The sequence below is a fragment of the Schistocerca serialis genome, chromosome 1 (genome assembly GCF_023864345.2).
Source record: "Schistocerca serialis cubense isolate TAMUIC-IGC-003099 chromosome 1, iqSchSeri2.2, whole genome shotgun sequence".
NCBI lineage: Eukaryota > Metazoa > Arthropoda > Insecta > Orthoptera > Acrididae > Schistocerca > Schistocerca serialis.
The window spans coordinates 606,348,086-606,373,970 of NC_064638.1; the positions used below are offsets into that span (position 1 = coordinate 606,348,086).

Consider the following 25,885-nt stretch of genomic DNA (forward strand, 5'->3'; position numbering starts at 1 on the left):
CGCCTGGCACGTCTCACAATCTCCTATTTGTTGCTGCATGTACAGCTACCCCCACGCGAAAAAGCTCACGTATTGTGGCAGCCCAGCAACGGAGCGACCATCTGTTGCAATGTCTAATGCGACTCAGTGTCAGAAGCATCTTGCTGCAGGTTCTCCCAACACCTGCAATGATACCCAGCTGTGCATGTGTAATGACTGTGGCCATTTCCTCAAAAACGATTCTGAAAGATTTCGGTCGGTATAAGATGCTTACCTACGTTCATTACCTCAGGAAGAAGCTGCACACATGTATCACTGAAACCTTTTTGATGAAAATAAGTCCCAATTACGACGCATCCAACGTTGAATATGTATTTTCTGTTACCTCTCTTCACTACAGTCATGGCTCGACCACGAGTAGTAGCGGTTCAGTCGCACCATGGAGGGATGGGGCGATACTTGTAACACTTTTCTCCTGTGGCGGCGTCGTGATTCATTGATTCCTGATGTGTCGATGGTATCTGAACAGCCAGGCACACTCCGTTGGCGTAGGTAGCGGGGCCAACCACCATGTCCTAACTGCTTCTCATCATACTTTTGGATGGACTGTCAGATCGCTGGGTGCATTGCAGCCATTGTGGAAAAGATGAGCATCTCCGAACTGTCTGCCATAAAGTGTTGGAACCGTCAGTCACAGTTCCCAGCATGTGTCAAGGCACGGTACATGAACTTAAGGTGGTTACCCCCCAGAGCGATCCTTGTGCTACTGAGTTATTTATAACCGTTGCGAATCAAGACGTTCATTCCCAAGTGGACGTAGGAACAACCGTTTCCTCGGCGTACCTCCCTCAGGTACGCTCATCTGGGTTCACCAGAATTGGACCTGTCCGTCAGCCCATAAGTTGGTCGCATATGATGACACTTTGACTCCCCTCCACAGCCAATTCACATTCACCACGACCTGCAAAAATTTCACATACCTGACAACATTATTTGCTGTCGATAGCCACTTAGCTGGAAACATTTTCGATTTGGATGCCTTCTCATTGTTTGGATTCTCCATCACCGACGAGGTTAAGATCGTCTCTGACATGGTTCCCTTCGATAAAATCGACGACTTTTGTGCTGTTTTTTTATCAATATTCTAACCTGGCCTGTGGTGCACCACAGATTTCTTGGGCTCCGACACAATGCTCTTTTCCTGCCAGATACAACTCATTCGCGTTTCTCCACAGAGGGCCATTAAAAAGTAACTCTAGCGGCTTCACGTGGATGGGGCGATTGAACCAGTTAAATCCTGCGCTTGCTCTACACCTATGGTAGTGGTCAATAAACCCAATGGCTCTCACCAGCTACGTGGAGATTTTAAATCGTCAGTCGTTGCCCAGCCACAAGTGACGACATATCCCACTTCCCGACCAATCGACCTCTTCACAAAGCTAGTTGGGATTGAATATTTTGCTAACGGAGACCTTACCGACACATAGTTGCAGATTACGGTGTATGAGCATCATGGTAATAAGCACTTCTTTCAACTTATACTGTTACAAGCCTTTGGCTTTTGGGATCTCTTCCTCTCTGGCAATCTGCCAGAGACATCTAGAACAGTTAACCATCCCCATCCCCATTTGCACTAACTATCTAGATTGGCTAATTATCGTGGACATTATGCCTCGGGACTACTGCACCATCTTTGCAACATATTTACCACGTTGCATTACGCAAATGAAAAGTACCGCTTACATAAAAGCCAAGTTTTGCTGGAGTAAGTAAAAAAAAGAGCAGAGGAGCGGACAGAGGTTCAGGGCACACTCCTGTCCTAGGGGTGTGAAGCTGCCCCTAAAGGCTGAAGAGTCAGCAATGAACAACGGCATGAGGATGCAGAAGGCACTGGAAACTAATGAATTAAAAACACTTATTGTGTATCCACAGGACATGTGGCCTGTAATTGAAGTGTCATGATGATCTCTCCATTTGCAAAAGATTCCGGAATAGTCCCCCATTCGGATCTCCGGGATCGGACTGCCAAGGGGGAGGCTACAATGAGAAAAAGATTTAATAATCAATGAAAGGATAACGTTTTACGAGTTGGGGCGTGGAATGTCAGAAGCTTGAACTTGTTAGGGAAATTAGAAAATCTGAAAAAGGGAGTGCAATGGTCAATCTAGTTACAGAAGGGGTCAGTGAAGTGAATTGGAAAGAAGACAAGGATTTGTGGTCAGATGAGTATAGGGTAACATCAACAGGAGCAGAAAATGGTATAACAGGAGTAGGATTCGCTATGGATAGGAATCTAGGGTAGAGAGTGTATTACAGTGAACAGTTCAGTGACAGGGTTGTTCTTATCAGAATCGACAGCAAACCAACACCGATAACGATAGTTCAAGTATACATGCCGACGACACAAGCTGAAGATGAACAGATATAGGAAGTCTATGAGGATATTGAAAGGGTAACACAGTATCTAAAGAGGGATCAAAATCTAATAGTCATGGGGGACTGGAATGCAGTTGTAGGGGAAGGAGTAGAAGAAAAGGTGACAGGAAAATGTGGGCTTGGGACAAGGAATGAGAGAGGAGAAAGACTAACTGAGTTCTGTAGGAAGTTTCAGCTACTAATAGCGAATACTCTGTTCAAGAATCACAAGACGAGGAGGTGTACTTGGAAAAGGCCGGGTGACACGGGAAGATTTCAGTTAGATTACATCATGGTCAGACAGAAATTTCGAAATCAAATACTGGATTGTAAGGTGTACTCACGAGCAGGTATAGACTCAGATCACAATATAGTGGTGATGAAGAGAAGGCTGAAGTTTAAGACATTACTAAGGAAGAGTCAATACGCAAATAATTGGGATACGAAAGTACTAAGGAATGACGAGATACGGTTGAAGTTCTCTGAGGCTGTAGATACAGCAATAAGGAATAGTTCAGTAGGCAGTACAGTTGAAGAGGAATGGACATCTCTAAAAAGGGCCATCACCGAAGTTGGGAAGGAAAACATAGGTACAAAGAAGGTAACTGCGAAGAAACCATGGATAACAGAAGAAATACTTGAATTGATCGATGAAAGGAGGAAGTACAAAAATCTTGCGGGAAACTCAGGAATACAGAAATACAAGCCGCTGAGGAATGAAATAAATAGTAAGTGCAGGGAAATTAAAACGAAATGGGTGCAGAAAAAATGAGAAGACATCGAAAAAGAAATGATCGTCGGAAGGACAGACTCGGCATACAGGAACCACAAAACAACCTTCGGTGACATTAAAAGCAAGGGTGGTAACATTAAGAGTGCAACGGGAATTCCACTGTTAAATGCAGAGGAGAGAGCGGATAAAAAGAATACATTAAAAGCCTCTATGAGGGGGAAGATTTGTCTGATATGATAGAAGTAGAAACAGGAGCCGATTTAGAAAATATCGGGGATCCATTATTAAAATCAGAATTTAAAAGTGCTTTGGAGGACTTAAGCCAAACTAAGGCAGAAGGGATAGATAACATTCCATCAGAATTTATAAAATCATTGGGGGAATGGGTAAGCTAGAGGGAGAGACGGGTCATATACAATATGTACAACAGCCAAGAGGGAATAATTAGAGTGGACGACCTAGAACGAAGTGCTACGAATTAAAAAGTGTGCAAGACAAGGATGTAGCCTTTCGCTCCTACTGTTCAATCTGTACCTCGAGGAAGCAATGATGGAAATAAAAGAAAGGTTCAGGAGTGGAATTAAAATTCAAGGTGAAAGGATATCACTGATGCGATTCGTTGATGATATTGTTATCTTGAGTGAAAGTGAAGAAGAATTAAATGATCTGCTGAATGGAATGAACGGTCTAATGAGTACAGAGTATGGACTGAGAGTAAATCGAAGAAAGACGAAGGCACTGAGAAGTAGTAGAAATGAGAACAGCGAGAAACTTAACATCAGGATTGATGGGCACGAAGTAGATGAAGTTAAGGAATTCTGGTACCTAGGCAGTAAAATAACGAGTGACGGACGGAGCACGGAGGACATCAAAAGCAGACTAGCACTGGCAAATAGGGCATTCCTGGCCAAGAGAAGTCTACTAATATAGAATGTCGTCGTCTTCAGTCCTGAGACTGATTTGATGCAGCTCTCCATGCTACTCTATCCTGTGCAAGCTTCTTCATCTCCCAGTATCTACTGCAACCTACATCCTTCTGAATCTGCTTAGTGTATTCATCTCTTGGTCTCCCTCTACAATTTTTACCCGCCACGCTGACTTCCAATGCTAAATTGGTGATCCCTTGATGCCTCAGAACATGTCCTACCAACCGGTCCCTTCTTCTTGTCAAGTTGTGACACAAAGTCCTCTTCTCTCCGATTCTATTCAATGCCTCCTCATTAGTTATGTGATGTACCCCTCTAATCTTCAGCGTTCTTCTGTAGCACCACGTTTCGAAAGCTTCTATTCTCTTCTTGTCCAAACTATTTATCGTCCATATTTCACTTCCAATCATAGCTACACTCCATACAAATACATTCAGAAATGACTTCCTGACACTTAAATCTATACTCGATGTTAACAAATTTCTCTTCTTCAGAAACACTTTCCCTGCCATTGCCATATCCTCTCTACTTCAACCATCATCAGTTATTTTGCTCCCCAGACAGCAAACCTTCTTTACTACTTTAAGCGTCTCATTTCCTAATCTAATTCCCTCAGCATCACCCAACTTAATTAGACTACATTCCATTATCCTTGTTTTGCTTTTGTTGATGTTCATCTTATATCCTCCTTTCAAGACACTGTCCATCCCGTCCAACTGCTCTTACAAGTCCTTTGCTGTCTCTGACAGAATTACAATGTCATCGGCGAACCTCAACGTTTTTATTTCTCCATGGACTTTAATACCTACTCCGAATTTTTCTTTTGTTTCCTTCACTGCTTGCTCAATATACAGATTGAATAACATCGGGGACAGGCTACAACCCTGTCTTACTCCCTTCCCAACCACTGCTTCCCTTTCGTGTCCCACGACTCTTATAACTGCCATCTGCTTTCTGTACAAATTACAAATAGCCTTTCGCTCCCTGTATTTGACCCCTGCCACCTTCAGAATTTGAAAGAGAGTATTCCAGTCAGCGTTGTCAAAAGCTTTCTCTAAGTCTACAAATGCTAGAAAAGTAAGTTTGCCTTTCCCTAATCTATCTTCTAAGTCATAGGGTCAGTATTGCATCACGTGTTCCAATATTTCTACGGAATCCGAACTGATCTTCCCCAGGTCGGCTTCTACGAGTTTTTCCATTCGTCTGTAAAGAATTCGTGTCAGTATTTTGCAGCCGTAACTTATGAAGCAGTTAGTTCGGAAATTTTCCCTCCTGCAACACCTGCTTTCTTTAGGATTGGAATTATTATATTCTTCTTGAAGTCTGAGGGTATTTCGCCTGTCTCATTCACGTTGCTCTCTGAATGATAGAGTTTTGTCAGGGCTGGCTCTTCCAAGGCTGTCAGTAGTTCTAATGCAATGTTGTCTACTCCCGGGGCCTTATTTCGACTTAGGTCTTTCAGTGCTTTGTCAAACTCTTCACACAGTATCATATCTCCCATTTCATCTTCACCTACGTCCTCTTCCATTTGCATGATATTGCCCTGAAGTACATCGACCTTGTGTAGACCCTCTATATACCCCTTCCACCTTCCCGCTTTCCCTTCTTTGCTTAGAATTGGTTTTTCATCTGAGCTCTTGATATTCATGCAAGTGGCTCTCTTTCCTCCAAAGGTCTCTTTAATTTTCCTGTAGGCAGTATCAATCTTACCTCTAGTGAGATAAGCCTCTACATCCTTACATTTGTCCTCTTGCCATCCCTGCTTAGCCATTTTGCACTTCCTGTCGATCTCATTTTTGAGACGTTTGTATTCCTTTTTGGGTACTTCATTTACTGCATTTTTATATTTTCTCCTTTCATCAGTTAAATTCCATATCTCTTCTGTTACCCGAGGATTTCTACTAGCCCTCATCTTTCTACCTACTTGATCCTCTGCTGCCTTCGCTATTTCATCTCTCAAAGCTAACCATTCTTCTTCTACTGTATTTCTTTCCCCTGTTCCTGTCATTCGTTCCCTAATGCTCTCTCTGAAACTCTCTAGAACCTGTTTCTTTAAGTTTATCCATGTCCCATCTCCTTAAATTCCCACCTTTTTGCAGTTTCTTTAGTTTTAATCTACAGTTCATAACCAATAGATTGTGGTCAGAGTCTACATCTGCCTCTAGAAAGGTCTTACAATTTAAAACCTGGTTCCTAAATCTCTTTCTTACCATTATATAATCTGACTGGAACTTTCCATTGTTTCCAGGCCTCTTCTACATATACAGTCTTCTTCCATGATTCTTAAACCAAGTGTTAGCTATGATTAAATTATGCTCTGTGCAAAATTCTACCAGGCGGCTTCCTCTTTCATTTCTTATCTCCATTCCTTATTCACCTATTACTTTTCCTTCTTTTCCCACTACCGAGTTCCAGTCCCCTATGACTATTAAATTTTTGTCTCCATAATCTGAATAATTTCTTTTATCTTATCAAACATTTCATCAATCTCTTCGTCATCTGTGGAGCTAGTTGGCATATAAACTTGTACTACTGTGGTAGGTGTGGGCTTCGTGTCTATTTTGGCCACAATAATGCGTTCACTATGTTGTTTGTAGCAGCAGACCCGCGCTCCTATTTTTTTATTCATTATTAAACCTACTCCTGCATTACCCCTATTTGATTTTCTATTTATAACCCTGTATTCACCTGACCAGAAGTTCGCTAATTCCCACTATATCTAACCTTAACCTATCCACTTCCCTTTGTAAGTTTTCTAACCTACCAGGGATCTGACATTCCACGTCCGATCCGTAGAACGCCAGTTTTCTTTCTCCTGATAACGACGTCATCCTGACTAGTGCCCGCCTGGAGATCCGAATGGGGGACTATTTTACCTCCGGAATATTTTACCCAAAAGGACGCCATCATCATTTAACCATACAATAAAGCTGCATGCCCTCGGAAAAAATTACGGCTGTAGTTTCCCCTTGCTTTCAGCCATTCGCAGTACCAGCGCAGCAAGGCCGTTTTGGTTTATGTTACAAGGCCAAATCAGTCACTCATCCAAACTGTTGCTCCTGCTGTTGTGTCGGTAGCTGGGCCGACACCATGAAGTTGAGATGGCTGAAAATGCACGCTAGACTAACGCAGACGGGCGTGAAGTACTGGAACAGGCTACGTAATTAATGTTATTAAGAAAAGTACGTAGCTGTATTAATACTTATCTTTAATATCATTGTGGTACATCGATCTTGACGATACACTGGAGACTTTAAGTACAATCACTGTATGGCCAATGGCGCCTTGCTAGTTCGTAGCCATTAACTTAGCTGATGGCTATTCTGTCTCTCGGCTAATGAGAGAGAAAGGCTTCGTACATCTGGTCGGTAGCTAGGTTCTCGTACAACTGGGGCGAGTGCTCTCTCGTATCACGAGACCTGCCTTGGTGGTGGCGCTAGGTCTGCGATTACACAGTGGCGACACGCGGGTCCGACATGTACTAAATGGACCGCGGCCGATTTAAGCTACCACCTAGCAAGTGTGGTGTCTGGCGGTGACACCACATTCCTCCCCCGTAAATCGGCGAACGGTCGTGTGATAAGGCTTCCGCCCGCCGTGGGGAGGACCACATGTTGACGTATGCGATGAGGTGGGGAGCCTAACAACAGGGGAGGCTGTGCCACCCGCACCCGGCCATTCGGTCCGAGGGGAGCTAGGAAACGCCTGAAAAACTAGTCCAGGGTGCACGTCAACATGCGGTGTATGCGCCCGTAAAGAGACAGGAGGGACCGAAGGATCAACCTCCATTGCGTCGGGGTAGCCGACGCGCGATGACGTCATGTGGTCCGGAGCGGGCGGGAGTTCCATGGCGGAGGACAGCTGGTCACGGGAAGCGATCGGCGGCGCGGGACCCTGGGAGGCGCTTGGCGGCTGCAACGAAGCGTCGAATGCGGGCGGCGCCGGCGGGAGAACAAGCGGCGGCGGCGGCGGCCGCTGCTGCTGCGGTGGCGGCGGCGCGTCGCCATGGGGCAAAATGGAAGGCATCGTCGGTAACACCTGGGGATGAGGCGAGCCAGTAGATGGGTCCCCAGGGCGCTGACCGGACGGCACCGTCGCTGAAAGCAGACGGGGAGCGGCAGAACCCGAGTGACGACAGAGGCGCAGCTGATTGAGATGCCGACGCACCTCACCAGAGGCCCCCAAAACCAAATACATCGCGCGGCCGAGGCAGCGAAGAATGCGCCCTGCGAGCCAACGCCGTGAACCTCGATAGTTGCGATAAAATACAACGTCGCCTGGAGCAAAAGCAGGAGTCTGCCGCTGCACAGGAACCTGATGCGGCGGATGCAGCAAAGACATCAAGGTGCGATGAGGACGACCGTGGAGCAACTCAGCCGGCGAGCGACCATCTCGGGGCTGAGAGCGATACGAAGACAAAAAGAGCAACAATGCGTCCTCCCGAGAATGCGACTCTTTCAATTTCAACATCTGTGACTTGAAAGTCCGGACCAATCGTTCAGCGGCACCGTTGGACTGAGGCGAAAACGGCGCGGATGTCAGATGTTGAATACCATTGGCCTGGCAGAATGACTGAAATTCTGCGGACATGAATTGTGGGCCATTGTCGGAAACAATAGTCTGCGGAAGACCTTCAATGCAAAAGATAGCAGACAACGCTTGGATGGTGGCGGAGGACGTCGTGGAAGACATCCGGACAACAAAAGGAAAATTACTGAAGGCGTCGACCAGAACCAACCATCGAGCATTCCAGAATGGACCAGCAAAATCAATGTGCAAGCGTTGCCAAGGGGAAGTGGCTTTTGGCCACGCAAAGACTTTCCGCGGCGGTGCGGATTGTTGTTCGGCACACGCCGGGCACGAAGAACACATATTCGTAATCGCAGCATCGATTCCGAACCAAGTACAGTGCTGACGAGCAAGTTGTTTCGTTCGCACTATACCCCAATGTCCTTGGTGAAGAAGCCGTAAAACAGAGGACTGTAACGAATGTGGGACCACGACTCTGGACTGATCATTATCAGAACGCAACAACAAAACACCACGTCGAACAAAAAGTCTCTCCTTGTGAGCAAAAAATCGGCGAACCAACGGATCCTCGATCCGAGACTGTGACAAAGGCCATTGCGTAGCAACAAAACGTAAAACAGTAGCAAGGACAGGGTCAGCAACTGTGGCTGTAGCGACACGACGAAAATCAATCGGAAACGATTCGACCACTTCATCGGTTTCCGAATCAATGAACATGCAAGCAAGTTTGGAAGAATCGAATGCTTTATCCTCAGCAACAGGCAAACGGGACAACGCATCGGCGTTTCCGTGCTTAGCAGTGGACCGATACAAGATATCGTAGCGGTACTGCGAGAGGAAAATAGACCAGCGAATGAATTTCTGCGCTGTACGTGGAGGTACAGGCTTGGTCGGATGAAAAAGCGATGTCAAAGGTTTGTGGTCTGTGATGATGGTAAAGTGACGACCATACAAGAAATCATGGAACTTAGTAACACCAAACACGAGAGCCAAAGCTTCTTTCTCTATCTGTGAATAATTTCTTTGCGCAGACGAGAGCAATTTGGACGCAAAGGCAATAGGGCGATCATGGGAGCCAACTTTGTGCTCAAGCACAGCACCGATCTCGAAATCCGATGCATCTACCATCAACAAAAGGGGTTTCTGGGGATCGAATGGCGTAAGGCAAGTATTAGAAAGCAACGCCGATTTCAACTGGCGAAAGGCGCGTTCACATTCCGTCGTCCAGAGATACGGAACACCTTTACGGCGTAAGCGATGAAGCGGAGCTGAAATGAAAGAGGCATTGCGCACATTCACTCACACCTTGTGATTCTACATTGTTCAATGTTCTTGCGACCTCCTGACGCAATGCGTGGGGAACATTGCGCGCTCTGAAAAATTTCGGTTGTGCGTTTCCTTCCAGTTCCAAATGTGCTTCATAGTTTTTAGCGCAACCTAAGCCCGGTGCAAAAATGTCTGCAAATTCGTCACACAGCCGAGAAACACTGTCTGTAGGCACAGTCTGATTCACTGATAGGACCTGATTTACAATAGACATGTTAAACAACTGAAATAAATCTAGACCAAACAAGTTCACTGCAGAAGAAGAACGAAGAACGTAAAATGACACAAGTTTTGTTTGTCCCTTGTATGTTGCAAGAAGGCTGCACTGTCCTAACACAGGAATTTTCTGTCCGGAATATGTAGTTAGCTTAACATTTGCGGAACGCAACGGAGGTTTGCCCAGTTGTTTGTACGTGTCATGATTGAGCAATGAAACTGCAGCTCCGGTATCGAGCTGGAATGGTATCACTTTGCCTTCAAAGTCTAAGTCCACAAAAAGTTTATTGTTCTGCTGACGACAAGAGCGACTGTTTTGTGCAATTGGAACAGACACTGGTACAGAATCACTTGCTAATTGACGTGATTTCCGGCGACGTCGACGCACAGTTTTTGTGGGACGAACACAGTTACTGTTAGAGAATGTCTCACTGGACGAAGCGGAATTAACGACATGAATGTCCATAGGCGAAGGTCCACGAGCCTGAGTGTCCTTGGTTCGATTCCGGCGCGAAGCAAAGGGCCTGGAATGATTGTGATTGTCTGATCTGAGCTTTTTCTGGCAAACACTTTGAACATGTCCTTTCTTATTGCAGAAAAAGCAAATAGCTTGGCGTGACGGGCAATGTTCACGCGAATGTCTAGTAGCACACCGCGGGCACGATTTCACTACATTTGTGGGCTGGCGCGGCACACGTGGCTTAGCGCGCGGCGGCAGCTGTGCGGACGTGCGCGAGGCCCGGTGACCGGGCCGCGCAGCGCGTCCAGCGGGCCGGTTAATGTTACACACGGCTGGCGAAGTTTCAAAAGATTCCTGAGCACAGTCAAGTGTGTCCTGTCTATCCAATATGTCTATCACTTGTTGAAGGGAGGGATTAACTAGTTTCAAAATTTGCTCCCGTATGCGAACATCAGAATCGTTCTGTGCAATTGCATCACGCACCATTGTATCTGAATAAGAAAGACCACAGTCACATTCAAAGGCACAGTCCCTAGTAAGTCCTTGCAATGTTGCTACCCACTCCCTATTAGTTTGACCGGCCGTACGTTTTGTACGAAAGAACGTATACCGTTTTGCAACCACATTAACTGTTTCTTTGAAATAGGCATCTAATGCAGACAAAATTTCCTCGTAGGACAGAGTTGCTACGTCGCGTCGGGGAAACAATTTCACTATCACACGGTATGTGGACACACCGACACAAGAAAGCAAAAACGGCTGCCGCTCTTTACCTTGAATTCTGTAGGCTGCTAGATGAAAGTTGAACTGGCGAGACCACTCGTGCCAGGTCTCATCGGCTGCCACGTATGGTCGAAAGGGAGGTGCAACAGCGTTTAGTGGCAGCGGTAGCGAAGAAGCGGCGGCGGCCGCATCGGTGTGCAGCGCACGTTGACCCTGGACGAGCTGTCCAAGGGCATCCAGTAACGCCTGCGTCTGCTGATTCTGCAAGCGATAAAATTCGGACAGTACATCTGGAGAATGTGGCGAAGCCATGACACAATTAAAGGTAAGCAATCAGAAAGAACTCTTTTCCCTCATCGCCAATGTTGTGTCGGTAGCTGGGCCGACACCGTGAAGTTGAGATGGCTGAAAATGCACGCTAGACTAACGCAGACGGGCGTGAAGTACTGGAACAGGCTACGTAATTAATGTTATTAAGAAAAGTACGTAGCTGTATTAATACTTATCTTTAATATCATTGTGGTACATCGATCTTGACGATACACTGGAGACTTTAAGTACAATCACTGTATGGCCAATGGCGCCTTGCTAGTTCGTAGCCATTAACTTAGCTGATGGCTATTCTGTCTCTCGGCTAATGAGAGAGAAAGGCTTCGTACATCTGGTCGGTAGCTAGGTTCTCGTACAACTGGGGCGAGTGCTCTCTCGTATCACGAGACCTGCCTTGGTGGTGGCGCTAGGTCTGCGATTACACAGTGGCGACACGCGGGTCCGACATGTACTAAATGGACCGCGGCCGATTTAAGCTACCACCTAGCAAGTGTGGTGTCTGGCGGTGACACCACACCTGCAACTACTGAAAAGGCTGCTGCCCTCTTCAGGAACCACACGTTTGTCTGGCCTCTCAACAAATACCCCTCCGTTGTGGTTGCACCTACAGTACAGTCATCTGTATCGCTGAGCTGCGCAAGCCTCCCCACAAATGGCAAGATCCATGGTTCACATATTATGCGTCCGATAGCTAAAATGTGGAAGAAAGGCATTCAGTAGAGTTGGAAGGTTGCCTGTGCACTACTTTCGCATATTTTAAGCATCTGTTATGCTGGCACTAGCCTTACACCCTCTTCCCCTCTCATCCACTGTTTTTGACTGTGGTTACCTCCCCCTATGGCACGGATGCTGTGCTGGACTTAAGGAACGATGACAGTAGTGAACAATCAATTGTCTACACGACAAAAACACACACACAGCTGCTCAAACGAATTACTTGCAGATTATCTTTACAATTAAGATTTTCATGTTTACCTGTCCAGAAACAAGTTCACACTCATTATAAACCACAAACCTCTGCTAGAGCACTGAGGGCTACGCTCCCATCTTTCAGAGCATGTAGCACAATGGTTTCAGCATTGGGCATTTTTCCTCAGCTCCAAAAATTAAACCTTTAAATAAAAACCCACACTACAACACACAAATGCAGACACTCTATCTCACCTTATTGTGGGACAAGACCCAACCTTCGACCACCAGGACTTCTGAAGTTTCCACATAGGCATGGAACAGCAACACTTTGGATGGGTTTGTTATTACAGGTGCTCGGATCACTGCAGACATTTGCTATGACTCTATCTTATGTTGCGTCAAGCATTATATGCTGCATGGTTGGCCCACATATTTTTCATAGGGGACAAGTCCAATGTTCCTGGCCTGGGCTCGCCGCTCCCACCATGTGTTGGTCGTCAGCGATGTTCTCCTGCTGTGCTGCGGATACAAGTTTTACAATTCTTACATCTTGGTCTTTGGAGTGTGTAATGGATTAGATTCCTTGTGTAGCGACATTCCTACTGGCTAGAACTGAACATGGACATGAAAGCTATGGTGTATAGCTGTTCCACATTTGCCCGCACCCGACTGCTCCACCAAATCCTGGCCCCTCTCTGTGCTCTATGTTATTTATTGTTGTGGACGCCTACTCTACCTACTCCTGTGTCGTCAGCATGGTGCTCACCGCGACAAAGGCCAAAATTAACATGTTTGTCCTGATGCTTGCCATCAGAAGGATTCCCTGTATGGTCATGTCAGACAACGGGTTCTAATTTTAGGTGACGGCTTTCGATCAATTCTGCACCACAAATGGCATCAAACATGTATTTAGTCTGGAGTTTTACCTGTACTCTAATGATGAAGCAGAGTATACGGTGCAGAAGTTGAAACAGCAGTGTTAAAAGTAGTGGGGTCGACCACCACCATAAATGTGTTCACTACGTCGCTGAGCGCTTAGAAGACCACTCCTGTCCACAAATGTAACCCAGCAATGCTCCTCCATGCGCAGCAGCTGCATACCCACCTTCATCTCCTTGCTCCACAGCTTTGGGAGCCCCAGACCTGGCATGCTGAGCACTATCCACCTGGCACAGTAGTGTTCATACGAGGCAAAAGACGCGTGGGCGCTGGCCATAGAGGCTATCACCTAGGAAAAACTCTCAAGGCAGTTGACACTCTAAAGTGTTTGGAGAGGAATCATATCGACCACCTGCATCCACGTTAAACAACTGTGTCACCGTCGGTGGCTCAGGCCGACTTGGAAATTCCATCTTTGCTGGTCCCACAACCAAACAGGTATAACTTGCACTCCAGAACAACAACGGTTGTTCCTGTGAACATGGATGTAGAGTTCTCACCGCAGCCACCAAATGCGCGGCTGATGTCGCCCGAGCAGCCACTACCCAACATGTTGCCAGACCACCTATTTCCTCTAACCAGCTGGGGACCTTAAGTGCCAGGAAAACAACTGTGCCACAAGTTCACCTTCCAAAGCATCATCCAGATCGCTTCCGCCCTAAGCATCCATTGCAGGGAGGAATGATCTGGTATCCTGGCCCAGTGATTTTGAAAGCTTGCTGAAGGACATGGAATTCAATGACGGCCGCTAGGCGGCACTGATACATCTGCAATGCTGTCTGTAGAGCCACACCCATCTTGTTGGCTAATTACAGTTCTTGGCCACACCTGAATACTAGCAGCCCTGCAGCTTTGTCTTCAGTCGTGATTTCACTGTAACCTTGTATTGTTCTTTGTATTGTTCTCATTACACATCGTTGTTTTCGTCTCAGAATTATCTAAGCATTAGGTTTTCGATTCTGGATACCAATTCTGCTGTATCGTCTCCAGTGTCCATCTCTGTCTAGTTGTTGTCCTGTTCTCACTCGACGAATTGCTGTTGACAGCCCTTGGTCAGTCGACCAGTTTCTGCGGGTTTTTGAGTCGTTTGTGGTCTCATCACATTCTGGATACTACAATTACATACGTAGTTTCCTCACTGTCGACAAGAAATTATCCAAGAGAGCTGGCGCGCAGTGGTAAGAGGTAGGACTGGTATTTCGGAGGATGGTAGGAGAATTGTCTCACGAATTGTTTCTAAATCTCTTATAGCAAAAACCATGATAGTTTCTTTTCAAAGGAAGATGCCGATTTCCCTCCCCAACTTGGGATTGAGCTCCATCTTCTCATACGTGCAATATTAAATTCTAATTTTCCTATTATGTGTCTTTTATCCTTCAGACTAGTTGGTTTTGGAAACATATAATCTCAACAATGGAAGTGTTTCATTACCTCTTTAATGTAATTTCTGTTACTAATTTGTAATCGAGAGTGTAGACGTATCTGACTAAATTCAAGCATAGCTACCAGCTTTTCCTATATTTTCATGTTCTGCATACTTAGTTTCTTGTCACACCCGCTACTTGCTAGAAGCATCCAAGGAGTGGGAAAGAACGTGACTCCTCGATTCACGTCGCTGTCATATCGCGCCTACTGAGTAATCACGCTCTGTTCTCTGTCGACAGGTGCTGCCCCGCTGCGAGGCGGTGTTCCACAAGTGCTTCTTCGAGGGCGCTCCGCTCAACTGCTGCCGAGAGATGTCGCTGCAGCGGGCGCCCGTCGGCTTCTGCTACTCCTTCAACTCGCTCACGTCTGAGGCTAGGAGGCACTGGTCTGTTAGCTCACACCACAAGACCAGCTTTCCTGTAATTCCGTTGGAAAATGTTCACCTCATTTGTTACGTTCACGAAATCATTAATTAGTCTGAAATTTAAAGTGCCGCCTTGTTGTACAGTCACATGCAGAGAACTAAAAAACATTGTAGCAAAAAAAAAAAGAAAGACACTTTTGTTAGATAGGGAGGCGATCAGAAGGTTTCTTGGTCAGGCGTAGAGATGTCGCTGATACGAAGTGTCAGGGTATTTCGTCCATACGAGGGGCAATAGCTTTGTCAAGCAGGCTCTCACAAGGATACCAGTAGCTCTGAGGGAATGTCGTCACTCCTGGGGATGAGTTTCGATTTCGGTCTTTCAGTGCACTGCCAGATTCATCTCGCAGTATCGTATCTCCATCTCAGTTTCTCTTTCCTCTTCCCTTTACACAATATTGCCTTCAAGTTCATTTCCCTTGTATAGCCACTCTATATATTCCTTGCATCTTTGTTTTCCCTTCTTTGCTTAGTACTGGTATTCCATCCGAGCTTTTGATATTCATTCGGCTGCATCTCTTTTCTCCATAGGACTCACTTTTTTCTATAGGTGGTATCTGTTTTTTCCATTATATTTATACTTCATCAAAATGTTCAGTCAAGTTATAGAAAAATACTACATGCACATTAATCTATTTTAGTACTTGAAAACTCACAAAATATATGCGTACCCCGCGGACAAAAATACGCAGATTGTTCAGAAATATTATCTGAATATTTTAGGTATGAGAGACCAGTTATCTCCGGTAGATAATTACAAAATTATGTACACTATAGGCCATTAATATTGCTACACCAGAAGAAATGGTACAAATGGCTCTGAGCACTATGGGACTCAACTGCTGTGGTCATCAGTCCCCTAGAACTTAGAACTACTTAAACCTAACCAACCTAAGGACATCACATACACCTATGCCCGAGGCAGGATTAGAACCTGCGACCATAGCAACAGCGCGGCTCCGGACTGGAGCGCCTAGAACCGCACGGCCACCGCGGCCGGCTACACCAGAAGAAATGCAGATGATAAACGGGTATTCAATGGACAAATATATTATACTAGAACTGACATGTGATTACATTTTCACGCAATTTGGGTGCAAGATCCTGAGAAATCAGTACCCAGAACAACCATCTCTGCCCGTAATAACGGCATTGATACGCATGGGCATTGAGACAAACAGAGCTTGGATGGCGTGTACAGGTACAGCTGCGCATGCAGCTTCAACACGATACCACAGTTCATCAAGAGTAGTGACTGGCGTATTGCGACGAGCCAGTTGCTCGGCCACCATTGACCAGACGTTTTCAATTGGTGAGAGCTCTGGAGAATGTGCTGGCCAGGGCAGCAATCGAACATTTTCTGTATCCAGAAAGGCCCGTACAGAACATGCAACATGCGGTCGTGCATTACCCTGCTGAAATGTAGGGTTCCGCATGGTTCGAATCAAGGGTAGAGCCACGGGTGGTAACACATCTGAAATGTAACGTCCACTGTTCAGTGTGCCGTCAATGCGAACAAGAGGTGACCGAGACGTGTAAGCAATGGCACCCCATACCATCACGCCGGGTGATACGCCAGTATGGCGATGACGAATACACGCTTCCAACGTGCGTTCACCACAATGTCGCCAAACATGGATGCGACCATCATGATGCTGTAAACAGAACCTGGATTCATCCGAAAAAATTACGTTTTGCCATTCGTGCACCAAGGTTCGTCGTTGAGTACACCATCGCAGGCGCTCCTGTCTGTGATGCAGCGTCAACGGTAACCGCAGCCATGATCTCCGAGCTGATAGTCCACGCTACTGCAAACGTCGTCGAACTATTCGTGCAGATGGTTGTTGTGTTGCATACGTCCCCATCTGTTGACTCAGGGATCGAGTCGTGGCTGCCCGATCCGTTACAGCCGTGCGGGCTGTCATCTCGACTGCTAGTGATAGGAGGCCGTTGAGATACAGCACGGCGTTTCGTATTACCCTCCGGAACCCACCGATTCCGTATTCTGGTAACAGTCATTGGATCTCGATCAACGCGAGCAGCACTGTCTTGATACGATAAACCGCAATCGCGATAGGCTACAATCCGACCTTTGTCAAAGTCGGAAACGTGATGGTACGCATTTCTCCTCCTTACACGAGGCATCACAACAACGTTTCACTAGGCAACGCCGGTCAACTGCTGTTTGTGTATGAGAAATCGGTTGGAAACTTTCCTGATGTCAGCACGTTGTAGGTGTCGCCACCGGCGCCAACCTTGTGTGAATGCTCTGAAAAGCTAATCATTTGCATATTACAGCATGTTCTTCCTGTCGGTTAAATTTCGCGTCTGTAGCACGTCATCTTCGCGGTGTAGCCACTTTTAATGGCCAGTAGTGTAATTATGATATTTTCGGTTTGTTACTACAGATTACTTTGTTTTCATGAAAACAACCTGAAAATAGTGATAAAGCCTTTAATACACTATTCAAAATGCAGAAAACAGAGCGCGAAGTAAGTCAACAACACTCAGATAGATGCAAAACTACTGCAATGTGGTGCAGTTGAGGGTCAAGGGTGAAGTGTGCATTACTTTTGTCAGTAGCATAAACCATAAATAAATGAAATAAGTGTGTTTCCAAAGCAGACAAACAAACTGTACTGTGGAAATTTGCAATGTTGTGAAGATATTTCTAGTAGATTTCTGATTCAAAGATAAACGGGATAAGAAAAGAAACGGCATGCTATAAAGAGCTACAGGGGATGACGAATCCTTTACAACAAACCAGCTAAGTACCTGGCTTTGCCCAAACATGTACTCGCATTTATTACAGCTCTATTCGTCCATCTCCTCCTTTCCGCTCTCTCTGCCCATCTCCTTTCTCTGCTCATCTCGTAGTCCACCCTCTGTCTGTCCATCTCCTCTTCTTTCTCTGTCCACTTCGTCCTCCCCAAGTCTCCGTCCATCCTCTCCTCCCCCATTCTTAGTCCATCTCCTGCATCTCCCTCTCTGTCCATCTCCACCTGTTTCCTTTCTCTGTCCATCTCCTTGTCCCCCATATCTGAATCCACCTACTCATTAGCCCCACCCTCCCCCCTTTGCCTGTCCACCTCTTCGTCCCATTTCCCTGTCCGCGTTTTCACCCCCATCCCAATAGGATTTTGCCGGTTCTTACGACTACAGCACTTCTTTCCAAATTGTAAGTAACATTTGTACCAAGTTTAGTTGTAATCGATCGAGGGGTTAAGAACCAGCTTTTTGCCAACGGCGTTGCTGCATATGTACGTGTCACATACATTTAACAAATTTCACACATATTTCACCTGTATCTCTAGCGAATTTCGCCCTGTAGTTTCGTTTTCACGCAGCTCAATGTCTATGACGTCATATCTTCTGGACTATGTGTCGTACAATGATATGTTTTTACACGTACATTGAGTGGTATATGTGAATATGTACTGCGAATAGAGTGATTAGTAAAGAAGTAACAAATTTAAAGGTTATGCCTGTTTCGGCAGTTTTATTGCTTGAACAGCAAAAATGAAATAACCGATGACCTACATTCCTTTTGCCGCGCTGGGTAGCCGTGCGGTTTGAGGCATCTCGTCACGGATCGCGCGGCTCCCCCGTCGGAGGTTCGAGTCCTCCCTCAGGCATGGGTGTCCTTATCGTAAGTTAGTTTAAGTTAGATTAAGTAGTGCGTAAGCCTAGGGACCGATTTCCTCAGCAGTTTGGTCCCATAGTGAGGCAGAAAAAGTCTCGTAAACGTTTAAAATTATGCGTTAAGTTTGCTGCACTTTGCTAAGTGTTCTCATTCTCAAATACTGGATAAATATGGTCTGGCTATTTGTGAGTTATGATCTTCACTTCTTCTTCATCCGCACCCCTTTCATAGTCTGATGGTCTTTGTCCCCACTATTGTTCTTTCCAGGCATGAAATGATATGTATACCAAGTATAGTACAAATCTACCCAGTGGTTTAGGAGGAGCTGTGGAAAGTATGTGCAAGTGTACACCAGAGTGAAACATGCTCTTATCATGGTTCAAAAAATAAAAATAGGGAAGGTAACTAGCTTTCCGACTTCCGTGGCAGCTTCAGAGATATTTAAATCAAAAAATCTTGACATATTCGCTCCTTTTCAATTGTTAGTATTACGAGTATTACACATGTCATTTAATATGATGCACTGTGCCAAGTAAAGTAACATGATACATGATGAAATGTCATATAACACGACACATGCCATCATGTCATCCAGCATGGCATTTGTCATGTCACGCAATATGGTACAATGAGTTATTAAACTTGCATCCCCACTCTGAGGCACTTCCTATTATAGATGCGCCTCCACTCTCGGATACTTACTATTGTAGATATATCCCACTCTTCGAAAGTACATAAATTTATGTCTATTTGTCCCTGCATCCCTCACCATTCGTGTAAGAGGGTTTGGTGGAGGGGGGAGAAATGGTCCCGTCGATGAAAAAATCCAATCAAGCCCTATCCCCTTCCAGAAATCAAAAAATTATCTTAGCGTGCTACCAGAAACAAATCCATTCCCATAAATTTTATCCCCACAGAAAAAACATTATATTATATATTGTTTATTACGGATGGCTTGGCAACCGATGTAGACTGCTGTTGACTCGGCGACAAATGATCCGGTACAGGTTTTTTTTTTTTTTTTTTTTTTTTTAATCATGTTGCTTGAGTTGTGCATCGTTAGCCTGGCTCCTCTACGGTTACGCGCGTGATATGGTTGAACCTCTATAGTATAGCCTCATGTCCTCAGGGCACACAAGACTCATCATTTCTTAAATTTTTTAAAATTTTTTAGTTTTTATTGTTTTGTTTTCTATTTTTTAATTTCTTAAAATTTTGTTTTATATTTGTTGTACTTTTTTAAGTTTTTTTGTTTTATAGTAAGACATATTTAATTCATGTGCACTTGAGACCGTATACGCAAACACATGATGAAAAAACCATAAACATTTAATAGAGTGGACAAAATAACAGCAGCTATAAATATAATACCGAACGAAATATTAAATACTGTGCGAAGTTTAGGTTAGTAATGTAAGCACATACGTAGTTTATATTACGTAGATAAACTTACGATACAACCATATTATATAAATAAACTTAGTTAAACCCTTATTATATTATGAGCAGAATAATTCGTGTAACAAATAATAAGCTATTGAAAAGCGAACATCTTAAACTTCTTATCGTTGTTTATTTAAAGTACGCAATGATAACACATTGAAAATTAATAAACTGCCGTTAGAAAAACTCGCGTGATTAAGTCCTGCGTGAAATGTTGGGACAATCAAATAAGTACAACTGGCTGAAGTAAGCAGACGAACTGCGAAACAATTAATGTGCAACAAAATAGTATGAGCTTTTCAGTCCTGTACGAGTATTGACGAACTTGAGCTCATTTTGTCCAAAGTAAATTTTCCAAATGATAGCACAATAGTTTTTGAAAAAAAATGGAATAAAAAATTTTCTGTCTGTTAGAAATTAGGTGACATTTCTTCTGACTATTTTTACAGTAGTTTTATTGTTGGTTTAACTTTACACGTGGTCATCGATAGAGCTTTAAATGCTCGATCAAACAGTATATCATCTTATAGCGGGCTGGGCATAATTCTGTTTGGCACGTACATCGCTTGAACGTCCAAAGAGTTTTCTACGGTTTTAAGCCATTGGTGAATAAAGTCTTTAATGTGTAAACAATGAAACGATAATCAACAGTAGTAAACAGTTTTCTTTAAATAGATACAAATGCAGCACTTAAAATGCAACGCATTTGTATGAAAAACAGTTTCATGCGCATACACGTGATTTTTCGCTCATAAGACCCAAACGATGAAATATTTTTGCAGACGCTTCTTATAATTACCGTAAGAGTGTATTCTTTATTATCAGCTGTATCACTTTCAACCATTTCAGCACGTGCAATTCGCGTAAAACTGGATTAATATGTATTTTACGTGCAACTTTAGACCTCGTATTGTGGCACCGGATAAACCTTTCACAAAACAACTCGACGACCGTTAATTACATGTTTTTGTCTATCTTCTAACAAATTTTGAATTGATTCGCACAAGCCTGAAATGTAGATGTGACGCGCGTTAAAAAAGCCACAAAAAAGTGTTTTTTGTACTTAAAATCAGAATGAAGTTAGATTTTTGAAAGCACGTTTTCAATTTTATCATAATAATGCGCTTTTTATTTATTTGTATCGTTTTAAACCGTTTCTGAGCATTCAGTTCACGTAATTTTTTGTGCTATATTTAGCTCGACTTTAAAACATCCTATCTCGACGACGAGTAGAGGTTATTGGATTGACTTTTTTTTTACTTTATCTGTTTATCTATTTTCGTGCAAACTTTGAGCCGATTCGTAGATGTTTAAAGTATCGAAGTGGAGCGCTTCAAAAACCTCCCAGAAAAACGTGTGGGATCCTAACGAAGCAAGATTTTTTTTTTTTTCAAAAACTTATGTTAGACCACTCTCTGATACACCGGTGGACCACATTTGAGGCCACCACCTGGCTCCAGTCCGGAGTAATTTAAGGGTGACACACACAAATGGTGCCACTGCCTGAGCAGTAATTTCAGCCCAATTAAAATCTTTTGCAAAAGGAATTAATTGATTCGCACAATTTCCCTGGAGCCCAACTCCGTTTCGTGGTTCAAACGTTACGTAATATAGTACAACATAGCTACAGTAAGTCAGATGTTCGAAATGCTATACAAACGGCCGCTGGTTCGGGCTCAACCAAAAACTTTTCATCCCATGTTCCTAGATCGGATAGCAAGCGAGCACCATGGGTTCCCCCCCCCCCCCCCCCAACCCCCCCACCCAACCCTCCTCACCCACTTTAAACCATGGTTCTGCGCGCGGGCTTTTCATGCGTATTTGAATTCCATATCTTTATTCTTTATGTCTACATATTTGTAACCCTCCGAATTGTATGGCGATGTGTAACATAACTATGTCGGTGCTTGAGAAACAGCGCACTGTAATCGAGTTTCTAGTTAGAAGATATGTCCACACGTGGAGCACCTCTCCTTCAACATGACAATGCCGGATAACAGACGAGCGTTGCGACATCTGCAACAATCCGACGCCTTCTGTTCTCTGTCATCGATCGTCCTCCAAACAATCGCCACTCAGCCCCATCCGATTTTCATTGTTTCCAAAACTTAAAGAGCACCTTTGAGGACTTCAACTTGATAGTGACGAGGCGTTGCGAGCAGGGGTCATATTGTGACTCCCTCAACAGAGTCAAACATTCTACAGTGACGGTATCAACAAACTGGTGTATCGTTGGGAGAAATGTGTTCGTCGCAAGCGTGACATGTTGAGAAATAAGTTTGTAGGTATGAAGAATAAATGTGTGTTATTAACGTTTATGTCCTCTAAAAAGCCTTATTAGATTTCGCATTAAAAATTCGGAGGCATTACTTTTCAGCACGCTCTCGTATGTGCAGACTGCACAGAGAACCTGCATGAACAACCACGAAAACATTGTCAAGGGTTTTCGGATTCATCTTGTGTATGCAGAATGAAACAAAACGATAATGAGCAACTCAGAAGCATCGCAGGGAGTTTGTTGGGTAACAAACTGAGCGTAGGAAGAAATTCGACTTCATCCAACGATGCCACTGAACTCCGAAACTACAGGGGTAAACGCCCGCTTTTAAGTCATCCTTTCGGCAAGTGATCTGAGTCTATATGCAGGGGACTGCTTGGTATGGAGAAGTAAAAACCTAGCTGACAAACAAAAGCAGAACGAACCGAAAATGAGCGTAAGGAGTCTAATGATTTTGAAAGTAAGAGGTTGTCAACCGACTTGAGTAAAATTCCTAAGACATTTTGGTCGTATGTAAAATCAGTAAGTGGGTCGAAATCATCTATTCATTCTTTCAGCGACCACACCGGCACCGAAACGGAACATAACAGAGAGAAAGCCGAAATACTGAATTCGGTCTTCCGAAGTTGTTTCACCGCGGAAGATCGTAATACTGTCCCTCCTTTCAATCGTCGTACGAACATCCAAATGGCAGATATTGAGATAACCGATCGCGGAATTGAAAAGCAGCTGTAATCGCTTAGTAGCGGAAAGGCTTCAGGACCAGGATCTATAAAGATTATGCGAAAGATCTTGCTCCCCTTCTAGCAGCGACTTACAGTAGATCGCTTTAGCAACGAAAGGTTGGAAAAAAGCGCAGGTCATTCCCGTTTTTAAGAAACGCCGTAAGACAGATCCACACAATTATAGACCTATATCATTGACGTCAATATGTTGTAGAATTATGGAACATGTTTTATGCTCAAGAATTATGACGTTCTTCGGAAATGAACATCTCCTATTAAAATCAACATGGATTCCGCAAACAGAGATTCTACGAAACTCATCTCGCTCTGTTCCTCCATGAGATCCACAGCACAGTGGACAACGGCGCTCAGGTTGATGCCGTGTTCCTTGATTTCAGTAAGGCATTTAACACCGTTCCGCATAGCCGTTTAATGAAAAAAATATGAGCTTACGGAGTATTGGAGCAGACCTGCGATTGGATTCAAGACTTTCTTGTAGACAGAACTCAACACGTCGCACTTAACGGAACTAAATCGACAGATTCATAGGATATACAGATGTACCGGAGTACCACAGGGAAGTGTGATAGGACCGTTGCTGTTTACAATATATATATATATATATATATATATATATATATATATATATATATATATATAAATGATCTAGTAGAAAGCGTCGGATGCTCTTTAAGGCTTTTCGCAGATGATGCAGTTGTCTATACCAACACCAGAAGATAGTAAGAATTTGCAGAACGATCTGCAAAGAATTGATGAATGGTGCAGACTCTGGCAGTTGACCCTGAACGTAAATAAATGTAGCATATTGCGCATACATAGCAATAGAAAAACACTGCTATACAGCTACACTATCGATGACAAACACCTGGAGACAGCGTTTGCCGTAAAATATCTAGGCGTAACTACCCAGAGCGACATTAAGTGGAGTGACCATATAAAACAGACAGTGGTAAAATCAGACCCCAGACTCAGATTCATCGGAAGAATCTTAAGGAAATTTAACTCATCCACGAAAGAAGTGGCTTGTAAGGCGCTTGTTCGCCCCATTCTTGAGTACTGTTCATCTATCTGGGATCACTGTCAGGTAGGACTGATAGAGGAGATATAAAAGATCCAACGAAGAGCGGCGCATTTCGTCACGGGATCGTTTAGCTAGCGAGAAAGCGTTACGGAGATGATGAACAAACTCCACTGGCAAACGTAACAAGAAAGGCGTTGTGCATCAAGAAGAGATTTACAACTGAAATTTCGGGACAGCACTTTTCAGGAGGAGTCAGACAACATATTACTTCCCCCCGCATACATCTCGCGTATTGACCACGAGGAGAAAATTCGAGAAATTAGAGCCAATACAGACGCTTACCGACAATCAGTCTTCCCATGCACTGTTCACGAGTGGAACAGGCTTGGAAGGATCCGATAGTGGTACCAAAAGTACTCTCGGCCACACATCATTAGATGGCTTGCGGAGTATGAATAGGTGAGCCGAAGCGTACATGGAAGTAGGCCCGCTACTGCCTCAAGTGACGTCACAGATTGAGAGAGACGCGACGGCGCTAAGATTTCACGTTAAGAGTTCCAGTCTGAAATTTTGGTGCAAACGTGTAAATCACCATGCATTGTTCATTTCACGCAGATTACATTAAACTCTAGAGGAACTGAGAAGGTAATCAGGAGGAAAAATGCATGTAACTCATGTTTACTCTTGTTTCTTATTTTTGCATATTATCTGTGAAAATACTTCTCAAAATGTCACACGCTTCTTGAAGTGCTTCCTTTCTTTACCGCAAGTGCATGTCTCAGAAAGGAGAGTATAATCAGCTGTCAATTATAGACGCTGTTAAACATTTCTCTATGATTTGCGCTGCTTAGTAACGAATTTTCAAAGTCATCAAAGAAAGGCTGACCGAAAATTCGTTCGCATCGAAAAGTAATATGTCATTATAACAAATATGTTTGCTCTGTAATTCATTACCTGAAAGTTATAGTTTATAACACCTGCTCAAAATAGTTGCACCGTTCAGTCGTTTTACCGTATTTGAGGCCACTTCGCGGAGCTCGCTAACACTGAAGTTGACCTCCATTATTACGTTAATCTTTAGTTCTGTCAGTGCGTGCGGCCTATTTTTACAGAACCGTCCTTTAAGATAGCCCCACAAGAAGAAGTCTGGAGAAGTTAAATCGGAAGAACTTGGGGATCAAGATGCTTGGTAGAAAACACTGTTTACTGCAGTTAGAAAAAAATAGTATACACTATTCAACGAGGCGATACGCCGCACCAGTTCTGTGACAGTGCAAGGCGTTTTCATGAACAGTACTTGGATTTTCGACCGACGAAAGTCTTGTGTTTCCAACATCCTCATTTCCGCTAAGGTGAAGCCACGCTTAAAAGCTCTGACAAAATATTCAATTAAATGATAACTGTGGCTGTCTATAGTAA

The 25,885-nt window shown here is 44.2% G+C and overlaps 1 protein-coding gene across 1 annotated transcript in view; it reads left to right on the forward strand.

The window, feature by feature from the left end:
- The window catches only part of LOC126418942 (pickpocket protein 19-like), a 168,007-nt gene that overhangs the window by 29,293 nt on the left and 112,829 nt on the right, over positions 1 to 25,885 (forward strand). Inside the window, exon 3 of the mRNA XM_050086016.1 lies at positions 15,154 to 15,299. Within this exon, the coding sequence (XP_049941973.1) occupies positions 15,154 to 15,299 (146 nt within the window). The remainder of the gene's footprint in view (positions 1 to 15,153; positions 15,300 to 25,885) is intronic.